This window comes from Cinclus cinclus, chromosome Z (genome assembly GCF_963662255.1).
Source record: "Cinclus cinclus chromosome Z, bCinCin1.1, whole genome shotgun sequence".
Classification (NCBI taxonomy): Eukaryota; Metazoa; Chordata; class Aves; order Passeriformes; family Cinclidae; genus Cinclus; species Cinclus cinclus.
In genome coordinates, this window is record NC_085084.1 from 38687626 (window position 1) to 38711220 (window position 23595).

The 23595-nt window shown below is 39.2% G+C and overlaps 1 protein-coding gene across 2 annotated transcripts in view; it reads left to right on the plus strand.

Moving 5' to 3' along the window:
- Nucleotides 1–23595, plus strand: part of RNF38 (ring finger protein 38) — a 107389-nt gene that overhangs the window by 37372 nt on the left and 46422 nt on the right. The window contains exon 2 of one of the 2 annotated variants that reach the window (XM_062513190.1): nt 16732–16802. In XM_062513190.1, coding sequence (XP_062369174.1) covers nt 16732–16802 — 71 coding nt within the window. Of the gene's footprint in view, nt 1–16731; nt 16803–22092; nt 22171–23595 lie in introns of those variants that run through there. The other variant, XM_062513192.1, reaches the window with a different exon arrangement.

Genomic DNA, 23595 nt, shown 5'->3' on the forward strand with positions numbered 1-23595 from the left:
CACAAGAACCAAGGTTGTGATCAAAAGCAATCCTCAAGTTGTTTAGAGTGCTCCATCTACATGGGAGGTCTGTAAAAAGTCTTTTGTCATGATGCCGAATTACCTGACATCTTTTCTGATGTGGATCCACAAACCCTCACCTGCCTATTGTCCCCTGAAAGAGCTCCATATCCGAACTGGTCTTTTGCATAAAGACCTTCACTTTCATCTTCCCTGTTTGCATTTCCTGAAGAGCATCTGTTTGTCCATCACAGCTCTGTCATTCCTGCCAGATCTCAGTTATTCCAGTCACGTTGTGTGGTGACTGGATACAGAGCTCTTGTTCCTCCTCCTGTGTGTTTTCAGGCTGCATGTGTTGCATTTAGACTGGGGCCCCTTCAGCCTGTAATGTTGCTGCCTCTTGTTCTTGCCACTCAGGGTCCTTTATTCTTTCTACTGCTACTCCTCAGTTCTTCCCTTACCTGTGAGTCTCCCTTTGTAGTTGGAGATTATGTGAGTTTGAAAGTAACTTAGCTGGTAAAAATCGACTGATGCTGCTGTGCCAGGAAGTAAGTACCATTCACACTATCTTCTACCTATTGCAAAACTGGTGCCTCTCTTGTCAAAATCTTGTGTTTTGTTTGTGGGGTTTTGGGTTGTTCAATGGTTTTGGTTTTTGTTTGTGTTTTTATTTGTTTTGTTTTGTTTTTTTGAGATTATTTAAGAAAAGGAAGAGAGCAAAAGGAAGAGAGATTGGTGACCAACTTAAAATCTTAAAATAAAATTACCAGTTTCATGAAATGTGTTAAAGTCTGTTCCTGTTATTAGTGTTGTATTAGAGATTGCTGCTCATACTATAACCACTTCAGTGGCAGAATTTATCACTTTGCAGTGAAAACATACTGCGGGCAATAGAATTTGGCATTCCTGGCCAGAACCCAAGTAAATGCTACTGTTTGGTATCTTTGTTCCTTTTTTAATTAAAAAAAATAGTTTCATTTTGATTTGAAAGACCCTGAGTAGCAGAGGTTTTGTGGATTTGGCTGGTGTTTATAGTTTCTGCAGCTATATTCTGTTTGTATACAAATTGCTGAGTAATAAATAATGTGATCTAATTTGTTTCCATTATATGTACACAGTGTTCAAATTATATTTGAATGTTTACTGTTAACTAACAGTAAAACTTATGTCGAGAATGTATTAGGGTTTTAATACCCATTTGAATACATTTTAATGCTTCCCTCTAAACACACAAATACAGAAACAGACCATGCACACACACAGTTTGTTGTAGCTGGAGAAACAGAGCTGTGACTTTGGCAACTTCAGTTTGCCTGCAAGTGCTCTCGACTGATTCCAGTGAGTTTGATAGCATAGCTTAGCCTTCCTGGGCTGCACCTCCTGCCATCTCAGTGTGTGCATATTTCTGATTGTTCTTCATTCTTTGCAGTTCTTCTTGCTGCAGACATTGTGCAGTGACCCAGTCATTTGAGCAGGTGATTAAAAGGAAGTCTCTATTTGTGAATTACCTTGAAAGAGGGTGTTTTTGAGAGAGGCCTATTCAGCAGATGTTTACTGTATAATGGTAGGTAGTTCTGCATCAAGTTCTAGTTTTGTTTGCTAGCTTCTACCATTTTAGAGAAGTGCAGGTGAACCTTTTGTACTCATAAGTGGCCTTCAGAGTGTAGATTGTAGAGAGAAAGCTGGATTAGGACTATAAACAATACTTTGTTTTGTAGTGAGTTGTGGGGGTGTTGTATGACAGAGTTTAGCTAGAATGAGTTTACTGGTATGATTAGAAAACCAAGCTTGCAGCTCTGAGGCAGTTTATATTGGCAAAAACATATTCTGCTGGGAAAAACTGCCTCAGTTTCATATATAAAAATTATCTTTAACCTAGGTTTGCTTTTGAAATGAAGTAGTGATATGACTTTTTTCAAAAATTATGTTCATATTTATGTGTGTTGCCTTGGCCTTTTAAAGCTGATGCTAAAGTAATAAAGTTAAAATTTGTGGCCCCCTGTGCATTGTGTTGAGGCAACTCACAGATATTACAAACTGTCAAAAGTGCAGGTATAGTTATACACACACTTTGAAAGAAAGAAAAACATGTGCTCCCTCTAGTTTATTTAGGATTTTAGTTCACTTTTTTGGTAGCTGAAGGCACTTCGCTCTCAGCCTAATGTTGATAAGCCTGTCCAGTACAAGCCATACCACTCCTAGTTTTACTGGGCTTTAGTTACCTTGTAATGCCACATGGAACAGCACTGGGAAGGATTCGTAAGCAAACTGTGCATTGCATGTTTCTGTGAATGAAGCATTTGTGGCTTCTTGATTTTCTGTTCCTTTATTTTTCCTAAATATGTTTTCAGTATGTTTATTATTCCTCAGATGTTTTAATTACATCAAAGGACAGTTCTGCTTTGGGAAACTTTTGTTAGTCAATTTCTCTAGGTTATAGACTTAAAGTAGAGGCAATCCTTAGGATAGAGAGAGAGAGAGAGAGAAAAAATCTTTATATCCATCATGCTTTTGATGCTTAAAAAATGAGCAGTTTAAGTTACTATTCTCATGGTACCCCTCTGTTCATAGTAGTGGGGGCAAGGGGATGTACTTCTGTTCATAGCAGAGATTTGCACTGTGGCAACTTTAGTCAAAGTCGTTCCAGATGAGACAATGTGATTTACAATTGAGCTTAGTAGCGTTATGCTAGCTTTTCAAGTGATGCCCCTCTTGGTCAGTTGGTGTCTTCTGAGCATAGAGTTAAAAGATGCCTGAGAAGACTATGAATACATGGAGAGCAATATTTCTAGTGTGTCAGGAATCACTAAGCAGGTCTGTTGGAGATCCTGGACTTTCTTTGCACATTCTTGGTCACAGATCTTTCTCATCATTGTGTACCACCCAGGCGGCTTGTGCTGATGGCTGTAGGAGTTATGAAGTAGCAAAGAAAGGCTCAGCACATGTGTGGTGCCTGGCCATGAAAGTAGGTAGTGTTGGATAGACAAACTGTGTGAGAGGGGACTAGTAATTGGAAGGCATCTCACATGTCAGGCATCTATGGGTTAAATATTTGATACAGTTAAGAGTTCAAACATTTTTACAAGACCATTTTTAATAATCATTCTTTAGTTATTTAAAAATAATTTATATTGTGGTTTCATAATTGTTCCATTCAGAGATCTTTTGTTAATCTGTAGTAGTGCTTCCAGCAACCACGCAACCCGAGAAACAAATTAGCAAGTTGCTTTACATTTCAGAGAAACAATCTACTTAGATTTTCCAACTTCATACCTTGAAAACAAATGCTGCTGTAAGTCAAGATGTGATATCCCTTACTTTGTTGTTGGTTTTACTTAGTATATGTTTACACTAATGTGTCTTACATCTTGCTTCTTTTGAATTCATGAAGGCTGTTCATGCTTTCTGTTCATCTTGTAACATTGGGGAAAGAAATCCTGAAGCAAAACCCATAGGCCACCACAAAAAAGTCTTCACAGGGAAACTATGTTAGGTTGGTTTTAATTAATTTAAATTGCCAATTAGGATACTTCTTTGATTTATGGCTTTCAGTTTAACTGTGGAGCATTCATGTAGAGAAAACTTGAATCTTACTAGTCAATAAGTGTATTTCCTGTTGAACATAACATTTGAAGTCTTATTTGCTAAATTTTGTGAAGAAAGGAGGTAACTTACAGGCACGTTTAAGGAATTTATATAGCTGCACATTTTATTGGTGTCCTATGTTCCGTGTCTTAGGTCTTTGAAAAATTTTATGGTTTACTTTATTTTCCTTGATAAAATTTTTATTTCTTAATTGATGGTGGGCTTCTATTTAATAGAAACAAATTTAGACAACAAGCTTGTTAAAACAGTCTTGAAAGGCAGGTGTGTTTTGTCAATGCTGAAAATAAAGTGGCACTGAGAAATCAGGAATATGGAAACAAAGTTAATTAAGGGAGATGTAAATTTAAGAAGTTTTTTCTTGATGTGCAGCATTTGTAGAACTAGTGATTTAGCATTCACTTGCACTTTGCCTTCTTTTTCCAATATGTAAAAATTAGTCTGTTTTCTTCTACAATTTGTAATAAATTTTTAAATTTTGAATGACCAAGCTATTAAGCCCTTTTCAATGGGAAGAGGAACAAAAGGCATTAACTTTGAAAGAACACCCTAAATATCTCTGATTCATTTAATTGGCCAAGAGCTTCCTTCAGAGGCTTGACTGATCCTAAAAGTTCAGGACTACCGTTCACTCTCTGAAGTGTTCTATTTCTTCTTGATTTTTGTTCTAGACAGCTAAAGGTTTCAATTTCAAGTACATTTGAAAATAGCTTTGATTAAGTTTAAATACAGTACCCTAATTTAAACTTATGTATTTTTACCTTCTGGTTTCTGATGTTCAAAGAGTCTTCTTTGGATCAGGGATTATAATCAAGGTCGTGCATACAGTTTTTATATTGGTCCATCATGGTTTTTCTTGGAAAATGCATTACTATGGCATTTCATTGCTCTGTATTTTTTGTTCTTTGTTATGAAAGGGTTTGGAATATAAATAGTCTTCTGAGAACTTCTCAGTAATCTTATCTTTAAAAATACTGACAAATAGCATGTTCCGTCCAAAAAAATGGGACTGTGTGGCTATTTGAGTCTCAGTGGACCTCCAGATGGAAGAATCTTTCTGTATGTGTATTCTGTATGCTGTGTATTAAAGAGAAACTGCCTGTATGCTGCATATTTTATAGAGCCAAAGGGAGCTAACCTTTACCCTTGGTATTACCCATCCTGTTAGTTTTGATGTTGGTCACATTAGGCCATTTGATTCCAGATATTTAACACAGACAGATGGGTGTAATCCAGCTTGTGTTGATTGAATAGATACTTGACAGAAAGGTAAATTACCTTTCTGATTGATATTACCTGCAGTGATTTCAGAATAGCATGTTAGTCAGAACTAATTTTGTTAATGTGCTCTTTCCAAGAAAAAAAAAATATTATTTTCTGTTGAGAGCCTTAGATGAATTTTGGAAAATACAAGGATTATCAGAAGTGAAAAACTGAATGGAGTTTAAATTAGTTATGAAAAGCAGAGGACAAAGAATAGTTGGGCAAATTTATGGGGGATGAATTTGTCACTCTTCACTAGTCAACACCGTCCACATGCAACCTGCAGATCCAGGGTCCCAGGACTATTGTTTGTTGTGAGCTGTTGTGGCTGTGCCAAAAGGAGAAATTAAGTGTTATTTTCTGTGCTGCCTCCAGACAGAATTGCTGTTGACCAGTACTGTGACAAGATTATCCATTTGTTCTGAAATAAAAATAAATGTAAACATTTGCTCCCATTTACAAACTTAACTCATTCCATGGCTGATAGGTTTCTAATCTGAGTGTTGAATGTGTACCAGGAGAGTGCTGCTGTTAACATTTAATGATCTTGCTAAGACCTAGTAACTTGTGGAATATGGATAGACCAATTTCTCTGTTTTTAAAAGAGAAAAGACAAGATTGTGCAAAAGTAATGACTGATCCAAGCATACTGAAAAGTTGCCCTATTTTACAATACTCAATAGGGCGGTGTGGGTGGTGTTCTTACACTGAAAAAGAAGCATATTTAACCCTGGGAGGTTTTCATCTCTATCCTAGGGTATATGGTTGTTTTCAGAAGAGTTTTTCTGTCTGCTGGTATTGCTGGAGAAACTACAAGATTTTTCCTGTGTTAAATTTGGGAAGACTTTAGAAGATATATTCTGCAATCTCCAGGGTGCAGGACAGAGAGAAATGCATTTTGGCTCAGGAAGTTAACTGTATCCTGGAAGTTATTTTGCCCCTCTTTTCTGCTCTTATGAGACTCCAGTGGGAATACGGCACAGTATACTACAGTTCTGGAGACCTCAGTACACAAAAGGCAGCCAGAGACCTGTCAAAATGGGTCCAGAGGGCCACAAAAATGGTCAGAGGGCTAAAGCAATTCTCCTTTGAGGAGAGCCTAAGAATTGGGGTTTTTCAGTCCGGAGGAGAGAAGTCTCTGGGAAGACCTTACTGTGACCTTTCAAAAGGAGGTTTAGAGGGTGAACAGAGATTTACAGCCAAGGCTTGTAGTGGTAGAACAGGGAGCAGAGGTTTTAAATGTAAGTTTCTCAGAGTACTTCTTCATTAAAAATTCCTAGTTACCTAATATGCTCTTCAGATTTGAAACTCTGCACAGGCCTGGTCTCCTGTTGCCAGTGTTCTGATTTACTCTCCTTATGAATGTCCTTTTAAAGTAAAGAACATTTAAAACTCAAAATCATCAAAAAAGAAACCAGATTTCTGAAAGGCTGGAAGCTGAAAGGGAGAAACCTGATGCTTTCTGCAGACCTGATTGCTGGCTAAATTACTTGCAGTTTTACCTGTGCGTCATGCCTGTAATAACTGTCTCTCACATTTGCATCAGAACTAAAACTGGGAATTACACGCCAATTGATATCCTTCCTCAGGATAGGCAGTGTAGAAGAAGAAGGTTTTGAAAATGAGCATAGGGGAGTGTGGACAAGGGCAAGTAGGGTATAGGTGATGACAGGGACTTGAATTTGTGGAGATGCCTAGGCATCTTGGGAAAGGAATACCAAGATCAGACAAAGTATGCGGCAGTGTATCTTGAGTCAAAAAAGGAGTTGTAAAGAATTCCCCATTACAGAATTAGCATTGAGTTGCTATTCTGTAAAGCTTAATGTAATTTACTTACTGAATGTTACTCTGAAAACTTAGAACCTGCTTTTTCAGAGAAACGTTCGGCATTTGATAATATGTATATGTCAAATTTTCTTATTTTCTCAGAAGCTTTGTCTTATTAATGACAGTGATAATGCTGCCTGTGATAAACCAAGTTGAGGTTCCTTGGGATGTGTCTCTCTATGTAAAAGCCTTGTCAGCTAGAGACAGAATATATCCAGAAAGGGAGGAGAACTGTGATACTGTGCAATTGAAATCTCTATTATAATTTACTACAAGCAGCACGGGGTTAAAACAGGCGTTCTGTTGACCTTTAGTTCCTTTCCTCTAAAGTAGCTTCTATGTTATCATAGCTTGGTTTGTTCAGGGTACAGAAATATTACTAAACATTTTCTACAATTTTTTTGAGAAGTTGGTGTGGTGTCTCTGACTACTAATGGCCCTATACTGTACATGTATGAGAAGAAGACATAAAAAGGTTGATTGTTAACATTGTTTTCTTTGAAACAAGACTAGGACAAATGCTTGCTAATTGAAACAAAACCAAGAAAGACGTGAAGACAGAAAGTTAGCTCATGGACTGTCAAATATAAGTTAACTTTCTCATTTTGTTGGGGCAAGTCACTCCTTACTGATTACTAATGTTAAGTTGCAGTTCTAAGTGCTTAATGGGCTGCAGGAAGGTGAGGGGTGTTGAGAATTGATATACAGTAACAGAGCACTACTTTGATTTTTTGGAGACTAAACGAGATTCTCAAGAGAAGATGAATTTCAAGAAAATCAGTTTAATAATGTAGTTACAAATAGATAAAAACAAATCGCTTGAAATTTCAGGTAGCTTTTGAAAAATAACTTACACTCAGGAGGCTCAGAAATTCAAGACAACTGAATCTTCACAATCAGTAATTCAAATTCCTATAAAGATGGAAATAGAACGGTGTAGAGATCTGTGTGATCTTTTATGTTCATACAGGGCCTTTAATGTAGTTGTGCTTGGCATTTGCATCTCTTGCTTCAGCTCCCACACAGTGGTTAATGAAAACTGAATTCCAGGACAAGATTAAAAGATTTTATCTTTTTAAAAATGCTTTGTGGCTTGCCAGTTTTATTCTTTGTTCTCCAATTGATTTACTTTCAGCAAAAGTCAGCCTTGAGTTGTTGAAATACCTGTTTTCTCTCCTTTTCTAGCTGTTTGCATATGCTTTATAGCAACTCTGTTTGGATGCCTTTTGGACTTATGGCGCTGTTAGCCTCCTTTTGAAAGATGACAAGAACAGGCAAAAAGTTTCCATCTTTGTAAGTAGATACTGAACTTCCTGGAGGAGAGGCTCCTTATAAAAAGGCACTCTTATATTTTGGCCGTTTGGTACTATTTTCTGTGGTGTGTTTCACCTCACTCTTTGTATGTGTAAATGAATGTCATCATTCTCTCTGGAATGGCATTAAATCTGCATATAAACAGTGTGAACAACCTTTACTAGACTACACTTGCACAGAAGCATTCCTGATGAAACAGTTTTCAGGGAACTGTGACTAAGCAAACTACTAAGCAAAGCAGCCACAGGGATCAGACACCACAAACAGAATTTTAATGCAGAAAGGGGGTTTCTTTTTAGCTTGTTAATAAACTATGAATTATTTTTGTTATGTATCAGAGATAATTCCAGTGTTGGAGCTGTGAATCTTACTGTACCTGGGGGAAATAGAATGGAAAATAAAACATTGCTTATCTTTAATCTGTGTCTTAAACCGTCAAGCTTTGTGTCTCAAGTACTCTTTGTTAGGTGGGTCTTACAAGAGTTCTGTAGTACAGCAGTTAGTAGGAAATATGTTTTTATGCTTTAGCTGCACAGGTAATATGTTTCAAGCTGCAACTTCAGTTTATGCCAGTTCTTCAGAAAATCACCTCGTAATGATTTTATCATGAGAGAAGATCAAAAGAGATCTTCAGCTTAGAGGGAGAGGAAGTGGTGACTGCATTGTTCACTTGGTTCAAGTACCCGACTGCCATGCCTGTGGGAGTAATCTCTTCTGAATCTCTACATCTTGTCTGCAGCAGCAAGGAATTATCTGAGGAGCGTACAGGTAGATCATCCCTCAATAAATATCTACTGGTTGTGGGCCTAAGTCAGTTTTTGGAAAATTGTTCCCTTCCACACACAAAGGCTGGCTTACATATTAGGTGTTATTGCTGTATTCCTTAGAGCAGTTGAGATGGTTCAGATTAATGTATCTAAAATCAATAATCCCACAGGCACTTTTGGCATTCTTTTTAAAGAATGGCAACCCTTTTTAAAAGGGTAAAAAGAAGGGCCCTGGAAATTACTGACTAGTCGGCCTTAGCTCTATGCCCAGCAAGATCATAGAACAGATCCTACTGGTAGCTATGTCAAATCATAAGGATGACATGGAGGTGCTTAGAAACAGCCAGCAGGGCTTCACCAAGGGCAAATCGTGCCTGACTAATCTCTCATCCTTTTATGATGGAGTCCTGACTGCATCAGTGGACAAGGGAAGAGCTAGAGATATCTCTCTGGACTTTTGCAAAGCAGTTGACATGGTCCCACACAGTGTTGTTGATGAATTGGAGAGAGAAGGATCTGAAGAATGTACTATTTGATGGATGACATTGGCTGGCTGGCCATGTCCAAAGAGTTACAGTCAACAGTTCAATATCCATGTGAAAACCAGTAATGACTGGTGTCTCTTAGGGTCTCTACTAAATAGCTTGTTTGACACAGATAGTGCTTTTACCTTACTTGTTTATATAGTTCTTTTTCTCCATTTGTGACTTACTACTGGGAACCAGACTTTTAACACCCTGCTAACATTTTGTTGATGCTCAGCTGTGTAGTCTCCTCAGATAACAGTTTGTGTCTTGACATTTTGAGTGTTAAGAGCACAAGTAAAATACTTGTACTGTGTTTATGAGTGTAGTAGTATTTCTGCATTAAACTGATTTCCTGAAGGTTTACTGATGCTGTAATTTTTTTCACCAGATGATTTCTTGCTGAACAGCTCCTTGAATAAGCAGGAAAAATCGCTCCCCAAAGCAAAGCAAATAGCTGTCAGTAAGCCTATGGAAAACATGCCTTGCTTTTGTATGTGCACTGTAAAGATATGAAAACAGAAATTTAGAATACTTTATGGTTATTGAGTATTTGGTTATTCAGTAATGCTGCATTTTTAGTTGAGGATAAAATCTGATATTGTACTTGATACCTGACTTGAGCTGCAGAACTTAAGGTATGTGGGGAAGCATGATGCTGATGAGTTGAAAAGTGACTCATATTCTTTTGCAGGTATGTGCTTAGCTTAAAAATATGCAAATCTTTTCAGAATTTGGACCTTGGAAGGTGAAGTTGGGTGGCTGCCAGAGCAGTGGCCTCTTTCCTTGTCCCAGACTGCTGTGGAGGGAATGAAATCATATGGTTGACTCCGTTGGGTTACCAGTCCATCTGAAGTGTAGTTGTTCTCATTCTTCACAAAAAAACATGTAGCTGCTCAAGTTAGTGGAGAAGGAAGAAGGCAGCAGCTAGGCCATAGTAATTCCTGGCATGAGGTGAGTGGGACATTATTATAAGTGTGTTTGCAAGCAAAGTTTTAAAGAAATTTTTGACACTGTTCTCGTGTCCATTAGGTGCGTTTATTGGCCATCTCTCATGTGAGAATCTGGACAAATAGCAGTCCAGGGTCGGGGGTCTTTTTGCTCCTCAGCAGTTCATCTTCACACCATCTTAGGTTGGTTTTGGTGGGAGTTTCTGTTGGTTTTATAGTCCATGTTGAAATATGGCTGTTAAAGTTCATAAATCACAATCTATGGTCTCTGTCTACTCTAGCAATTTATTTTAATATAATATTTTAGTTGCTAGTTTTGTCTGCACTGACTCTTATTAATGTTCAGATTTTTAGCTCCAGGTTTCACTATAATACCTCTTTGATTTACACAACAAAGCCTTATAGTTCAGATAAAGTTCAGCTCACATCCTAACAATTCCAGCTACTGATACCTACTTTCAAATAGTTTTTCAACAATAAGGTAAACAGTATGTAGATCGGATTATATTCAGATGGCTGCTATGAGGGCCATTTTGTGGACAGTTCCTGGAGTAAGCTGTCCGTTTGTACCTGTAAATTTAAATTAGATGGTCTTTGAAGTAAAAGTGTTCAGGCAGTCTTGTAAAGACACGGCAGAAACCTCAGGTAAAAAGATCTTTCTTCAGTTCTGATTTATGGATGAGTTTTGTTTATGAAGCTGAGGCCTGCCTCATATTCAGGCTTTTTGCTGTACTAAAGGAAGTTTGTCTCTTCTTTTTTTTTAAGCTCTGGTACTGTTAAAATATGTCAGACTTCAAGGCTTTAAAATAAAAGTCTTCCCTTTAGGTTCTTCTCCTTTTCTCCAAAAATGTCCGAGAGGTGTCACTCAATCAGAAGTTTGACTGGAAGACACACTTAACTTATATGCAATTAATGTAGGCCCAGATTCTATTCTGAACTCTCAGTTGTGTCATTTTCATCCCATTTCTTGCTGGTTAGTAAGCATGCTGTGTGTTTCTCTGATAGCTGCACAAAAAGAAAAAGCGGGGGGAGCTTTTCTTGCAGAGTGTTACCATGTTTCCTAGTGATTACTAAATATATGAATTCCCACTGGGTGTGTGGAATTGAGGACAGCCTTCTTTGGCTGAGCATTGTGGTGGGGAAAAGGGGCTGGCAGGTTTATCAGTAAGGTTGACCAGGCCACAGTGAGGAAGGGAACACCAGATCTCAGAAAACACCAGGAAACCTAATGCTGGGTGCAGCACAGTAGGCACTACTTCTTGACAAGTAGAGGAAGCAAGAGGAGATGAAGGAGAGAAGCTCAGGAGGCATTTTAGCTTTTTTTTTTGTTTGTTTTTTTTCCCTTCACTAGTGATTTTAGGCTGCTTTCTGGCTGGAAGATGTTCCAGAGTTTTATCACAGTGTCCTAGATATGTATATTCCATGTTGAGGAGTTGCTTTAAATTATCAGTGTTGTGTCCCATACCATGCAACTGAAAAATGTTAATTCTCCCTAGAGTGTAATAAATTCTTTCAACAACCTGAGTTAAAGTGGATATAAATCCATGGGCATTTCAATTTGTTGTAGTTTATAAAAAAAAAGGAGTGGAAGAAAGAAGGGAGGAATGGCAATCCTAGTATCCATTGTATGCAGCTAGCATACAATACAGCATGTTTCTTCTTTGTGGTCTGATTTGGAGGTATAGGTAAAAAGGTTTGAAAGTATTATAATATACTTAATTTGCAGCCTTGCTTTTACTTGACCAGCCTGAGTAGCTGGGTCTTTTATTGATCTCATGTCTAACTTTTCTGTTGTAACAGCAAAGCATTCTGTTTACCCATTGACTTCTTCATTGCAGTTTCAAAGGCTCTTGAATTTAGAAGGAGCATCTTAAATCTAAATAATGTGCCACAGGTAGAGGAACATTGTTGACTAGCATATAATAATAACCTGCAGGAGTGGTTTGCATTATTATGTTGGAAGCTGAAGCTCCTAGATCATAGGTAATTTAACCTCCCCCTTCCTTGTATCTTTTCAAGTAGAGTAGCCATCCATGGCTGCATCTCACCAGATATATATATATATATATATTTATATATATATATGTATATACACACTCCATTCAACTTACAACTTTTTTAAAAGGGACTCTTAATTAAGAGTCTAAACTTGATCCAATTCAGACTTTGTTTCCATGCATTTCCTACTTTCCAAACTCTAAGACTGCAACTCACATGCTTAGCCCAGAACTTGTCTGATTCATGCAAGTTAGTAAGACTCAACTGTTTCACTCTAGATAAAGTAGATTTAATAGTGCAGGTGTCACACACAAATTATTTCCTAATGAAACTAGTGCTGGAGAATCAGTGAATGTATTAATCAGTGTCATTCATTTAAGCAATGAGATACTTCCAGTAGCTCTAAGTTGCTGAACTAAAGGGTTTGAATTTACACCTCTTTTTCCCTTGGACTAGCATTGTGTGTGTTTGGATGATTTAAATTGGCAAGCATGAAGCAGGCCTTTCAAACCTGATACTGATTCTCTTTTTATTACAATGCAGAAATTAGATAGAACCCATGGAATTCTGAAGATTCTTTTTGCTGCTCAGTTTAATATGTGGGTTTACAAGAAAAACAATCCCTTTCCTGTGGTAGCTGGCGAGTGCAGCACGCTCTTTCTAGCCTGTTCCAAGAGAACTGATGTTTCTCCTGGAGTGCAAGTTGTAATACTAATCCGGGTATCTCACTTTGTTTGAAGAAGGGTGTGCAAAAGAATTTAACAGTGTTTAAAGAGGTTATATATATAGTGCATCAATTACCATCTACCCTGTCTGATACTGGTAATGGTGAAGGGATGCCTGATCTGATGTTTCATGTATGTTATGGTTTGGGTTTGCCAATTTTTAATATATTTTCCTTCTGTTGTGAAATAGAATTTGGACTAAAAGCAAAGCAAGCTTAAAACTTAACAGGGGATAAAGAAAAACTTTATTAATAACACAAAGAAAATAATAATAAATTCAGAGCAGATCTTCAGACCGCTGCTTTCTTCCCTTCATGGCATCTCCTCATTCGCCTTCCATCTAGAAACTTAGCTTTGACTTCATTGACTTTGGTGTATCCTTTCTGTTCTTCCTCTCACCCAAGGAAGGATGGAAAGTCTGTAAATTTGAGCATTGGGAAAAAAATTAATATCTCCCACAGAAGTTCCAGGAGATGGGCCCGGCCATGCGGCAGCTGTGTCAGGAGCTCAGGCCGCCCAGGCCACGCTGGAGGGGCAGGACGAAAACTGCAAAGTCCAGCCAGAGGAGAAATGGGTGCCAAGGCTCTGGCTCCATGGCTTTCTTCCGGCTCTCACTGCACCCGGCTCCAGCTGCAGGCCGGGGGTTCTCCCTCTGCCTTGCCCAGCACACAAAGCCGTGGGGGGCTCTCCCAAACCGGGCCCAGCTGCCTCCCCCCAGGCCGTGAGGGCGGCCGGGCGGGCTCGGCCACCCCAGGGCTGCTCCGAGCCGGGGCAGGGCAGGGCCCCGCCGAGCCACGGCCGCACCGGGAAAAGGCGAGGATCCCAGCAATGGGCCTCTCCTCCTCTTGACCACTGGGGCCCCTGCTTAAAGACGGGGCCCGGCAGTCTCTGGAGCTTGGCCCTGTGCCTGGCCCGGGCCCCATACTAGAAGGGACCGGCGCTAGCCCAGTGCCACACCGTAAGAGGCCGAAAATGCAAGAGAGAGTTCCCGGGGCTTACCTGCTTCAAATGTGATTCACGGAGCGAACCGACTTTTCCAATTCGTTTCTCAGGCTGTCAACAACTAAAGCAGCCTCCAATTGGTCCCATCAATCCACAGAGGAAGTTCTCATGGGGAAAAACTTCCTAGTGTGCCTTCCCATCAGGTGCTTTCAAGGTAAAATCCGCACAGCCTACTGTGTTTTGGTGGTGTCTCAGCACAAATCAAAGCTACTCTTTTGTCACTTGGGTTCTAGAAGCCGTGAGTCTGAGAAAACCAACTGTTACAAAGTGCCCTGTTACTTGCACAGTGTGGAAATTGCTTTTGATTGTGGGAGAGAGGAAGTTCAAGCTGGGATTATGCTTGAGAAAATGATGGGCATTGGACCTCACAGCTGCATGTCCTGAGCACAGTAGAAAGGAAGTGCATTTGGGAAGGTCCTGTGGTCAGTGGCCCATGTTCCACGTTTTGCCACTTGTGGAGGAGTCTTGATGGCACTTTCCTCACTCTGTCAGCTTTGCAAAGATAATTCTTCAGTCAGAATTAAAGCTTTGATTGTAGTAGCCCTCAGATATGCTAGCCCTGTAGTGTAGCTAGTCTTGAGTTGGTCTGAAATTCCCTGTAAATTTGGGGATAAGGTGGTTTAACTGAGTTTGTATCTACTCCCTGCAGTCAGTGCAGTGCGAATTGACTTTCGTTCCTTTCAGTCATCTGGCATTTTTATGGTTACACAACAATTGAAAAGTCTTTGATACAGAATAGAGAGCTGCTCAGATTCTGACTCTTGATCTTCCTTGCAGGTGGGTGAAAGGTGATTAACCTGTTTTCAGGTTTGTTTGTGATCTGTCAGAAAGAAAATGCTTTAAAAACATAATTACTCACTTATTAAAAACTGCTTTTGTATTTTATGTGTGTGTATATATATAATATTTTTAAGATCAGAAAAGTCCTACAGGATTTCCTGACCATGTAACTCAACATTATAGATTGCACTGTCATGACTGCTGTGTCAGTATCTTCAAATCTGTTATTTCTGTTGGCCCATTCAAGGGATTGCATTATCAGTGCCGTCTTTGGTGTGAACCCTTTTCCAAAGGCAGCTTTTGCTGAGGCTGCTGGTGAGGTCACCCAGCTCATTGGTGCGAAGCAGCCAGGATGTGTGGAATGCCTTCACTTCTCACAGTTAGGAATTGTGTCCTATGTCTTGCTATTGTACTATAGGGTGTTAGTTGACTGCAGATGAAACAAATATGTCATAAAGGCCGTGAATAATCCTGTTAAGAGAAAAAAATAAAGGTAAACATTGCCATATTCTCTGCTAACTGTGCTTGGTTGTCTGTGGAACAGTTGAGTTTAAGTGAAACTTGTAGATAATACCCAAGCTAGAATTTTTTTTTGTTTGGCTAATGTGGATATTGTCAGAATTGAAGGTATGACATCATGAAAACTGATGAGCTACCCAGCTGTCTTATGCTGCATTTACTAATTGGAAGCTCTGCTATTGGAGCTGTGTTGCTACTGCTTGTATCCTTTATAGTTACAACAATGTTAGCTTATCATTGTGATGGCTTGTGTGATCACTGTTCGTGAAAAGCCTATCTGTAAAGCATATAACATAGCCTGTAAGTCAAGGTCCACATTTATGGTTTTAATTTGTTAGGGAGTAAGTTTTAGGAGTTTCACCTCTGGAAATTCATTATCCACATGCGTAGATGCCTGAAAAAAGTTAATCTTTTAAAAGTGGTACTTGTTGTAATTTGGCTGAATTTAATTATTTTTTGTTGCCTGTTTTCTTATTTTAAACCAATTCATGAGGTTGTATTTTACATCAATTCTTCCTCTGAGGTAATGGGTAGAAAGATATCAAGCCTTTCCTTTAACAGTGTGTTCTTCTGACTTTTGTAGCTTGCTTTTGAGCTTGAACTGATTCCAGTTTCAAGAAAACAGGTGGAGTGTTTGTAGTGAAACACTTGTAGTTTGCATAATTCTAAATCAAGTGGGAGGGGAGCCCTGCATATTTCGAACAGTTTAAAACTGGTTCTTTTTTCTCTTTTCGCTTTGAAACTTTAACTGCATAGTGATTTCTTCTTTGCCTTCCCTTCCTGTAAAAAATACATAGTATGATCATGCTCTACTGCTGTTCAAGCCAGTACAGTGACTCCTATGGAAAAATGATATTTTTTTTCTGAAGTGGTAAGTCAGAAAGAAGCTTTGTAAAATATTTTCATATATTCCTTGGACAGAAGTCTCAGGACTGCTGGGGTAAGCCTTTGAAGGGGTGTACTGTCCCTTTTGTTCCTAGGCATAAAGAAACTTGTATAGAAATATTGCAGTGGCAGAAATCTCATTACAAGAAAACTGGACACAATTAAAACTTTGACCTTGGAATTTTCCTCTTTTATTCTTAATGTATTGGGTGGAATGAGACAGCTGGTTTGTGGTTACCCAGGGTGCTGCAAATGTTCTGTAGTACAGTATATAAACTTGAATTGTGTAGCTTCTCCTTATTTGTACATTTGCATATGTACTTTACTGCATTTGTTTTTTGTGGATTGATGAACGAGCTGTGTTTTTATTCTGTTAAGAAGTCTTAAAAATATATATGTGAAGACATTGGCACACTTGTAAAATATCTCTCTGATGCTTATTCTGTTATCAAACATAGCTGTTTGGCATCTAAATCTTGGAGAAAAGAAAGTTTGCTAAATTTATTTTTTGTGTTCACAGAAATTGGGTTATCATTTTAGTTACCTTTTTTGCCCTTCCCTTCTTGTTTTCCAGGTAGTATTGGTACATCATTTCAATGCCACTCAATCCATCAAGATCACATTTGTACAGATGACAGTGACAAGGTGAGATTTATGTGCATGTTTCATTCACAAGATACATATGCTCTGCAGGGTTTTTATATATTGCTTTTACTACACAAAGATGTATTGTTTTGCAGATATAGCAGTCAGTTTTCAGAATTACTTTTTGAACTGCCTCTAGCATAGTAAGATATATATTTTTCTCCAGACAATCTCTTAGACAATTAATGAGAAGTTTGTTTTTAGTATTGTATTTTTATTTTTCTTTCTATTCCTTTGGTGTTCTAAATGTTTGTGATTTGCCATATTGACACCCTCAGTTAATAAATAACTGCAGTGGTTTTGCTAATTTCTACATAAGGTAGCATGTCTCTCTTCTGACTTAAGAGATTAAAGCCTAGCTAAATACTCATAGGTGTTTTTTTTCTTTTTATTTTTCCTTTTTTTTTTTTTCTTCACAGTAGCTGTATTTTCCAGTTTTGGAATTGGGAATTGAAACTTTTACAGACTGGAACTTTTTGTTCAGAGGTGCACCCTCAAAAATAGCAAGCTGTCTAGTTGTGTGCGTGTCTTTCCCTAACCGTTTTTTTGGCACATTTGCAGATGAGTTTTCTTGGGGTCAGTAGACTACTGGGTATTCAATGTTCAATGATACTTGGATCACTACTGTAATTGTGGCATACAGAAAGGAGTAGTTGTGACATTGAACTGCTTGCGAGACTGGCTGTGGATGGTTTTACCTTAAGTTTTATTGTCCATAAATACTGATTAACTTTAGTTCAACATGTAATGTATCTTACACTGTATGCAAGTATGACACATCATAGTAAACTAACTTTTTGGCTTGACATGACTGGAAAGGGGCAGGTATTGGTCAAATTCTAAATAATTTTTCCTGGGAAGTGAAATCCAACCTGTATGGCACTACCTTAATAAGTGCACTAATCATTGTGTTTTGAAATTCTGGAGTAAGTTAATTTTATAGCTGTTCCAGCATATCCCAGAGCTAGAGTTGTGTTCAGAAAGAGTTTCTTTTACTGATCTACTGCCTTGCTTTTTTTTTCCTCTCTCACTCTCCTTCAGTTTTGTGGGGATTTTTTTTTTTGTATCTTTGTTTTGTGGGGTTTTTAGATATTTTTTTTTGTTGTTGTTTGAGGGGTTTGTTTTGGGTTTTTTGGTTTTTTTTTTAGTGTGTGCTTATTTGTTTTGTTTTGGTTTTTTGTATTTTTTTTTCTTTTTGGAGAGGTTAGGGTTTTTTAATGTGGTTTAGTTTTTTAGTTTTATTTTTAGATACCACCCTAGATTTGGTTACTCATTCGCCCTACAGACACTGATCAAACATGCTATCCAACATGGCCAGAATTATTTTAAGTTTCCACTTGATTATCTTGTTAGCTATATTCAGTAGTATTCACTGCTTTGTTTTATGGGCATTGTGTACACTGCATTGGAAGATTGTTAAGTGAGGAATAGATGGGGGAAACTTCATTTCAGAGCCATCCTATTGCACCAATGCAACCATTTTCCTTTTGTGAGTCATTACATGGAAGACCATTTCTTGTGTTACGCTGATTGTCTTGCCTTAGTTTTATTTCATATCAAGGCAATTAAAACTGGCTTAAATCTTGTTGGAAAATCCATTTGTTAGGTATTTCACTGGTTTGGGGCAGGGGAGTAGGAAGGGGTGTGGCACTTTATCTGGTGTAAATTTCAGCAGAGTGGTTTGGCACACCACCTACCTCCATATTAACAGAGGCATTGGGACAAATGCTATTTTTTGTATATTTAGAGATGGTGGAAGAAAACAGTCTTTCTCACTGGGGTTTATTCTGCACCAACAGAAATTTTAATGAAGTAGAACTAGTATAAAAAGAAAAACAAATGTGGTTTTGGGTCTGTTTATAAGGCATGTTTTTCCCTCAGGTGTCAGATTTATTTGGTAAGGGTTTTGGTTCTTCTGTAAGAATATGTGAAACTGTCTGACTTGGATTTTATAGGAAATTCTTGCCAATTCCTTGATCAAGATAAACACTTGTTTGGAAAAACCAATGAATAGTCCTCTTGTCCAGGACCCTCTGGATGGCATCCTGTCCTTCAGGAGTGTCAACCACATCACTTGGCTTTGTGTCATCAGGAAATTTGATGAGGCTGCACTCGATCCCTTCATCTGTGTCAGTAATGAAGGTATCGAATAACACTGGTCCTGATACAGATCCTGATATCCATTGGGACTCTGAGCTTTTGGCCATTACCCTCTAGATGTCCACTGGTTGGGTTTGTTGGGTTTTTTTCAAAGCGTTTGTGTATATTGATATACTTTTTTAAAATCATAAGTAATGCTTCCTAAAAGTAGTCTGTACTAGGCTACAACTGCAATCCCCTATCACTCCTTGCTTGTACTCACATATGCCTACATTCTTGTGTCAGTTTTGGTCACAGTTTCCACTGTGAATTATTTGAAAATCTGTTTGATTTATTCTGCCGTTACTGAGAGATACCACCTGTTCATTTTGATATGAATATAATTTAAATTATATTAAATGCAGGATTAAATTGGTTTATCTACAGATTTATTAATTGTTTGGCCTTTTTGTATTTCAGAAACTTTATGAAAAGGATGCATTTAAAATTGTTTGACATGTCTTTGAATTAGTCAGTAGGTATATTACAGCAAAATAATTTACTACTTTTTGCCTGATTGTGCATAACTGGTTTTTTCATTTTATAAGAAATGTAAAGGTTAATATTTGACTTGCAATCTACATATATTTTACAGTAGATTCTCCATGAGCCCAGTTGTCATTTTCTGGACAACAGCATGAGAAAAGTTCCACACCACACATGCTAAAGGAATGTTGCAATCTTAATGAAGACAATTCCCAGGCTTCCACCCCAATTACTTGATTTTGTTGATTTGGCACATGAGAATCTTGAATTCATGTTCAGTGACATCAGCAGGAACCCATAAAGTCTAATATTTTTCATGTGTGGGCTCACTGCATTAAGAGGGATGTGTCATTATTGAAAACATTTTTGGTAGTACTAAAAACTTGTCTAATTTTGTAGCACCAAAAGCAATGCTTTTTGTCATACAGAGAAATCTAATACAGCATAGGTATTAAATACATCTCCCATTTTACCTGTGCTACCAAAGTGATTAGAATTGAGATTTATTTTAAAATAATTGTTGCTTTGGTGGTGGGAGCTTTTAAACCTCAGTGCATGAGTCAGGGCACTATTTTTTTCATGTTTGTAATTTCTTTGATTTTTGCTTTAAAGTATAGATATTAAATAAAAGAGCTGAATAAATTTCTTTATTGAGCACAGCATTTAGGGAAAGGTACTTACTTCTAAGGAACTGGTATTCCTTGGTATATTACTTTAATGCTCAAGCAATGGATTCCTACTAGCATTAGAGATAAATGCAAGTATATCATCCTGCAGAGCCTTTTAATCATACCATGTTTATTTAGCTTCAAAAATACTTTTTTTTCCCTTGGGTGGCTGTTTCACAACTCATCTTGAAAAGAATGTCCAGAGATGTCACCCGTAATTACTCTTGTGACACCTCTTTTCACAGATCTTATGAAGTTATCTCTTCCATGCAATTAAAAATCAAATTGACCACCTAGTAGCAATGACAAAAAGAAAAACAAACAAACAAACCACTATGGGGCAATCCACTGGATTTTTTTTCACTGCTACTAAGCGGCTGGTAATTATAATTTGCTTTTCTCCTTTTTGCTTATTTTCATTTATTTTACTTTCACAGTATGTAAAGTCTTTTTTTTTTTTGGCACTTATGACTGAAATACATAGCTACACAATTTATTTTGATATTTCTGACCTTTAAATTTCCCAGCTTCTTAGTACATCTTCCACACACATTTTGTGTCACCTGCTTGAGGTGACCCTGCCTTGACAGAGGAATGATCTCCAGAGGTCCAACCCTAACAGTTCTGTGTTTTATGAACTTAACTCTCATTTGCCTGTCTCAATAACATCATCATGGATATCAGGTACTCAGTCTGTAATACAAAGGCCTGTCAACTCATTAAAAATATATTTTCACAAGGGAAGCATTTTTTAAGTTCTGGTCCTAAAGAAAAAATGATCAGCTTTGTGTTCCACTTTGGATAGTGCAGTGTCTGTCAGCATATGCCCACAAAATTCACACATAGCTGAACGAAATATGAGTCACAAATTAAAGTATTTGAAGGACCCGTCACATTTTTTTATATATGATGTATTATATAGGATTATACATCATATATTATATAGGACTGCATGCACCTCTTGTGGTGAATGCATGAGGGGCAATACATAGAAAAATAGGAGTAATTTCTTTTGCCCCTTCCAATCTCAAAACTAGAGAATTTTCTTGTCCAGTTAGGACAGGTCAGATTCATTCCTCATGGCGTGTATCCTTGTCACATCCTGACATCCACACACTCTCAGTTCATGCTATGTTTACTGAGCAGCTTTATGCCTTTTTCATTTCACCTCTGGCAGCTGCAAGGATGTAATTTACCAAATCTCAACCACTTTCTTGCATAGTGAGTCATCTCCTTTAGAATGTTAATTCTTTATACCTACAGCACGTGGTTTTGTTTGCCTGGCTCAGAGTTGGGAAAAACTTTAGTTAGGCTGAGGTAGAGAGCGCAGGGAGGTTTGAAAGGTGATAAATAAGGCGGTAATATGTTATTTGAGGGGAACAGCTCGAGTAAGTACTTTCTGCGAGGCTCTTGTTTTCTCTCCTTGCTGATCAGCGCTGCATCCCGAGCTCGTATCCGTGTAGCACCGTCAGCAGAAGGCTGATCCTGCTACTCCAGTGACTCCAGGAAGGTTAGAGCCAGGTGGGGGTCGGTCTCCTCAATCGACAGAACCAGAGGACGTGGCCTCAAGCTGCGCCAGGGTAGGTTGGGGTCGGAGATGAGGATTTCTTCCGCGAGTGTCAGACACTGAGATGGGCCGCCCAGGGAGGCGCTGGAGTCGCGGAAAGTGTTTAAGGGAAGAGCGGACGTGACACCCGCTGCCACGGTGTGGTTGCCACGGTGGAGATGGGCCCCTGGTCGGCCCCCACGGTCTCGGAGCTCTATCCCCCGGCAGCCAGCCCCGGGATCCTGTGAAACCGAAACTAAAACGGGGCTGGAGGGCCCCACCGTCACCGCGGCGCGCAGGCGCGTTGGGCACGCGGCCGCCGCCGGGCGCAGACAAAGGACGCCCCGCGCCGGCCGTGGTGTGACGTCAGCGGTCGGGGGAAATGATATCACCGGCCCGGGGGGCGGGGAACCGCGCTCCCGGAAGCGCAGGCGGAAGGGTCGGGCCCGGCCCGGGGCGGCCGCGGCGGCCCCGAGGTGGAGGCGGGGCAGGCCCCGCGGGAGCCGCGGCGGAGGCGGCCGGGCCGCAGGTACCGGCGGGGGGGAGAGGCGGCTCGCGCGGGGCGGGGCCTCGCCGGCGCCGCCTGGTGCCCGCGGCTCGTCAGCCGGGGAGGGGAAGGGGTGATCTCCCGGCGGCGCCGTGCCGCCCTCCGTTCAGGTAGAGCGGGGAGGAGGCCGTGTGGCCTGGGCCGACGGCGAGCCCGAGCTTCTTACACGGGGGAGGCCCGCGAGGTGGACGAGAGCTGCGAAAGGGATGTAATTGTCTGATCTCGTTAGCGTGGCTTTATCTACTTTGGCAAAAGGTAGAACTGGAACCTAAATATTTACAGACTTTCCAGGACTGGAATGTTGTGTGCACTCCTCAAGACAGGCAGGTTAATGTGCGAGGCGGTAGCAAGTGTTTTTGAAGCACTGAAAGTGCTCCCATCCGTATAGTGAAATAACGTCTCTAGGTATTTGTAATGCCCATAAATTAGTCAAAAGAACAACTGTTTAAGGAAACAGTTTTTAAGGAAAAGTTTTCTAAGGAAACTGATTTAGCAAGCATATATGGTTAGGGCATTTGGTATTTTTCAGTACACATGAGTTAACCTATGCCTAAAAAACACAAGGGGGATTACTTTTTTTATGCTCGAACTGTAAAGTTGCATCTTGTTTCTATAAGAAGTGTGTTTTTAACCTGTGCATTGATATCCTTTTAATTGAGAACATCCATTTCAAATTGTAAGTGTGTAGAGCAGTTAGCTTAGTTATTACTTACACAGAAGTTAATTGAACTGGAAGTGACAATGTTTACAAATGTATAGCATTTGCATTTTGAAAGAGATTTTCAAAGGTAGTATTTGAAGCAGATGTGTGTTTTCTGATAAGTTCTTTACATTTAGAGTGGGGAACTGGAATGTTAAGATGAACAGGATTACTAGAAGTCTGCCTTATTCAAGTATTGAATACAATTACATTCCACAATTTTATTTGATGTAGTGTTGCTGATGATGTGCTTGTTCTTAAATGTCATTCACTGCAGCAGCTGCTTTGGTTTCATTTGCCGAATTTATGGTGTTTATCCACATCCCAGGAATCGTTCTATCTGCTGACAGAACAGACTCCTTAGACTGCTTTGCAGCATTATATATTACATTACCTTTCTTACCTTCAAGGGGGTGCTGTGGCTGTGGTATTAGAGACTCGCTGTTCTGAGAGAGGAAAATCTCCATTTGGAAACTGATGTGTGCAGTAAGAGAAAGGAGGGTGCAGTCATTAGACGATTAAGTACAAGATGGAAGAGCAAATAGCTTCTATGCTTGGCTAGTGATAGTTCACAATGTTTTCGGTCTTCCTTAATCACCAGATCTCTGGCAAAAAATGAAATGTATGCATACATACAATAACAAGAAGAAAGCTTTCAGTGAATAGGAGTTATTCTACTTGTGAATAAGTAGGAGTTATAAAACTTG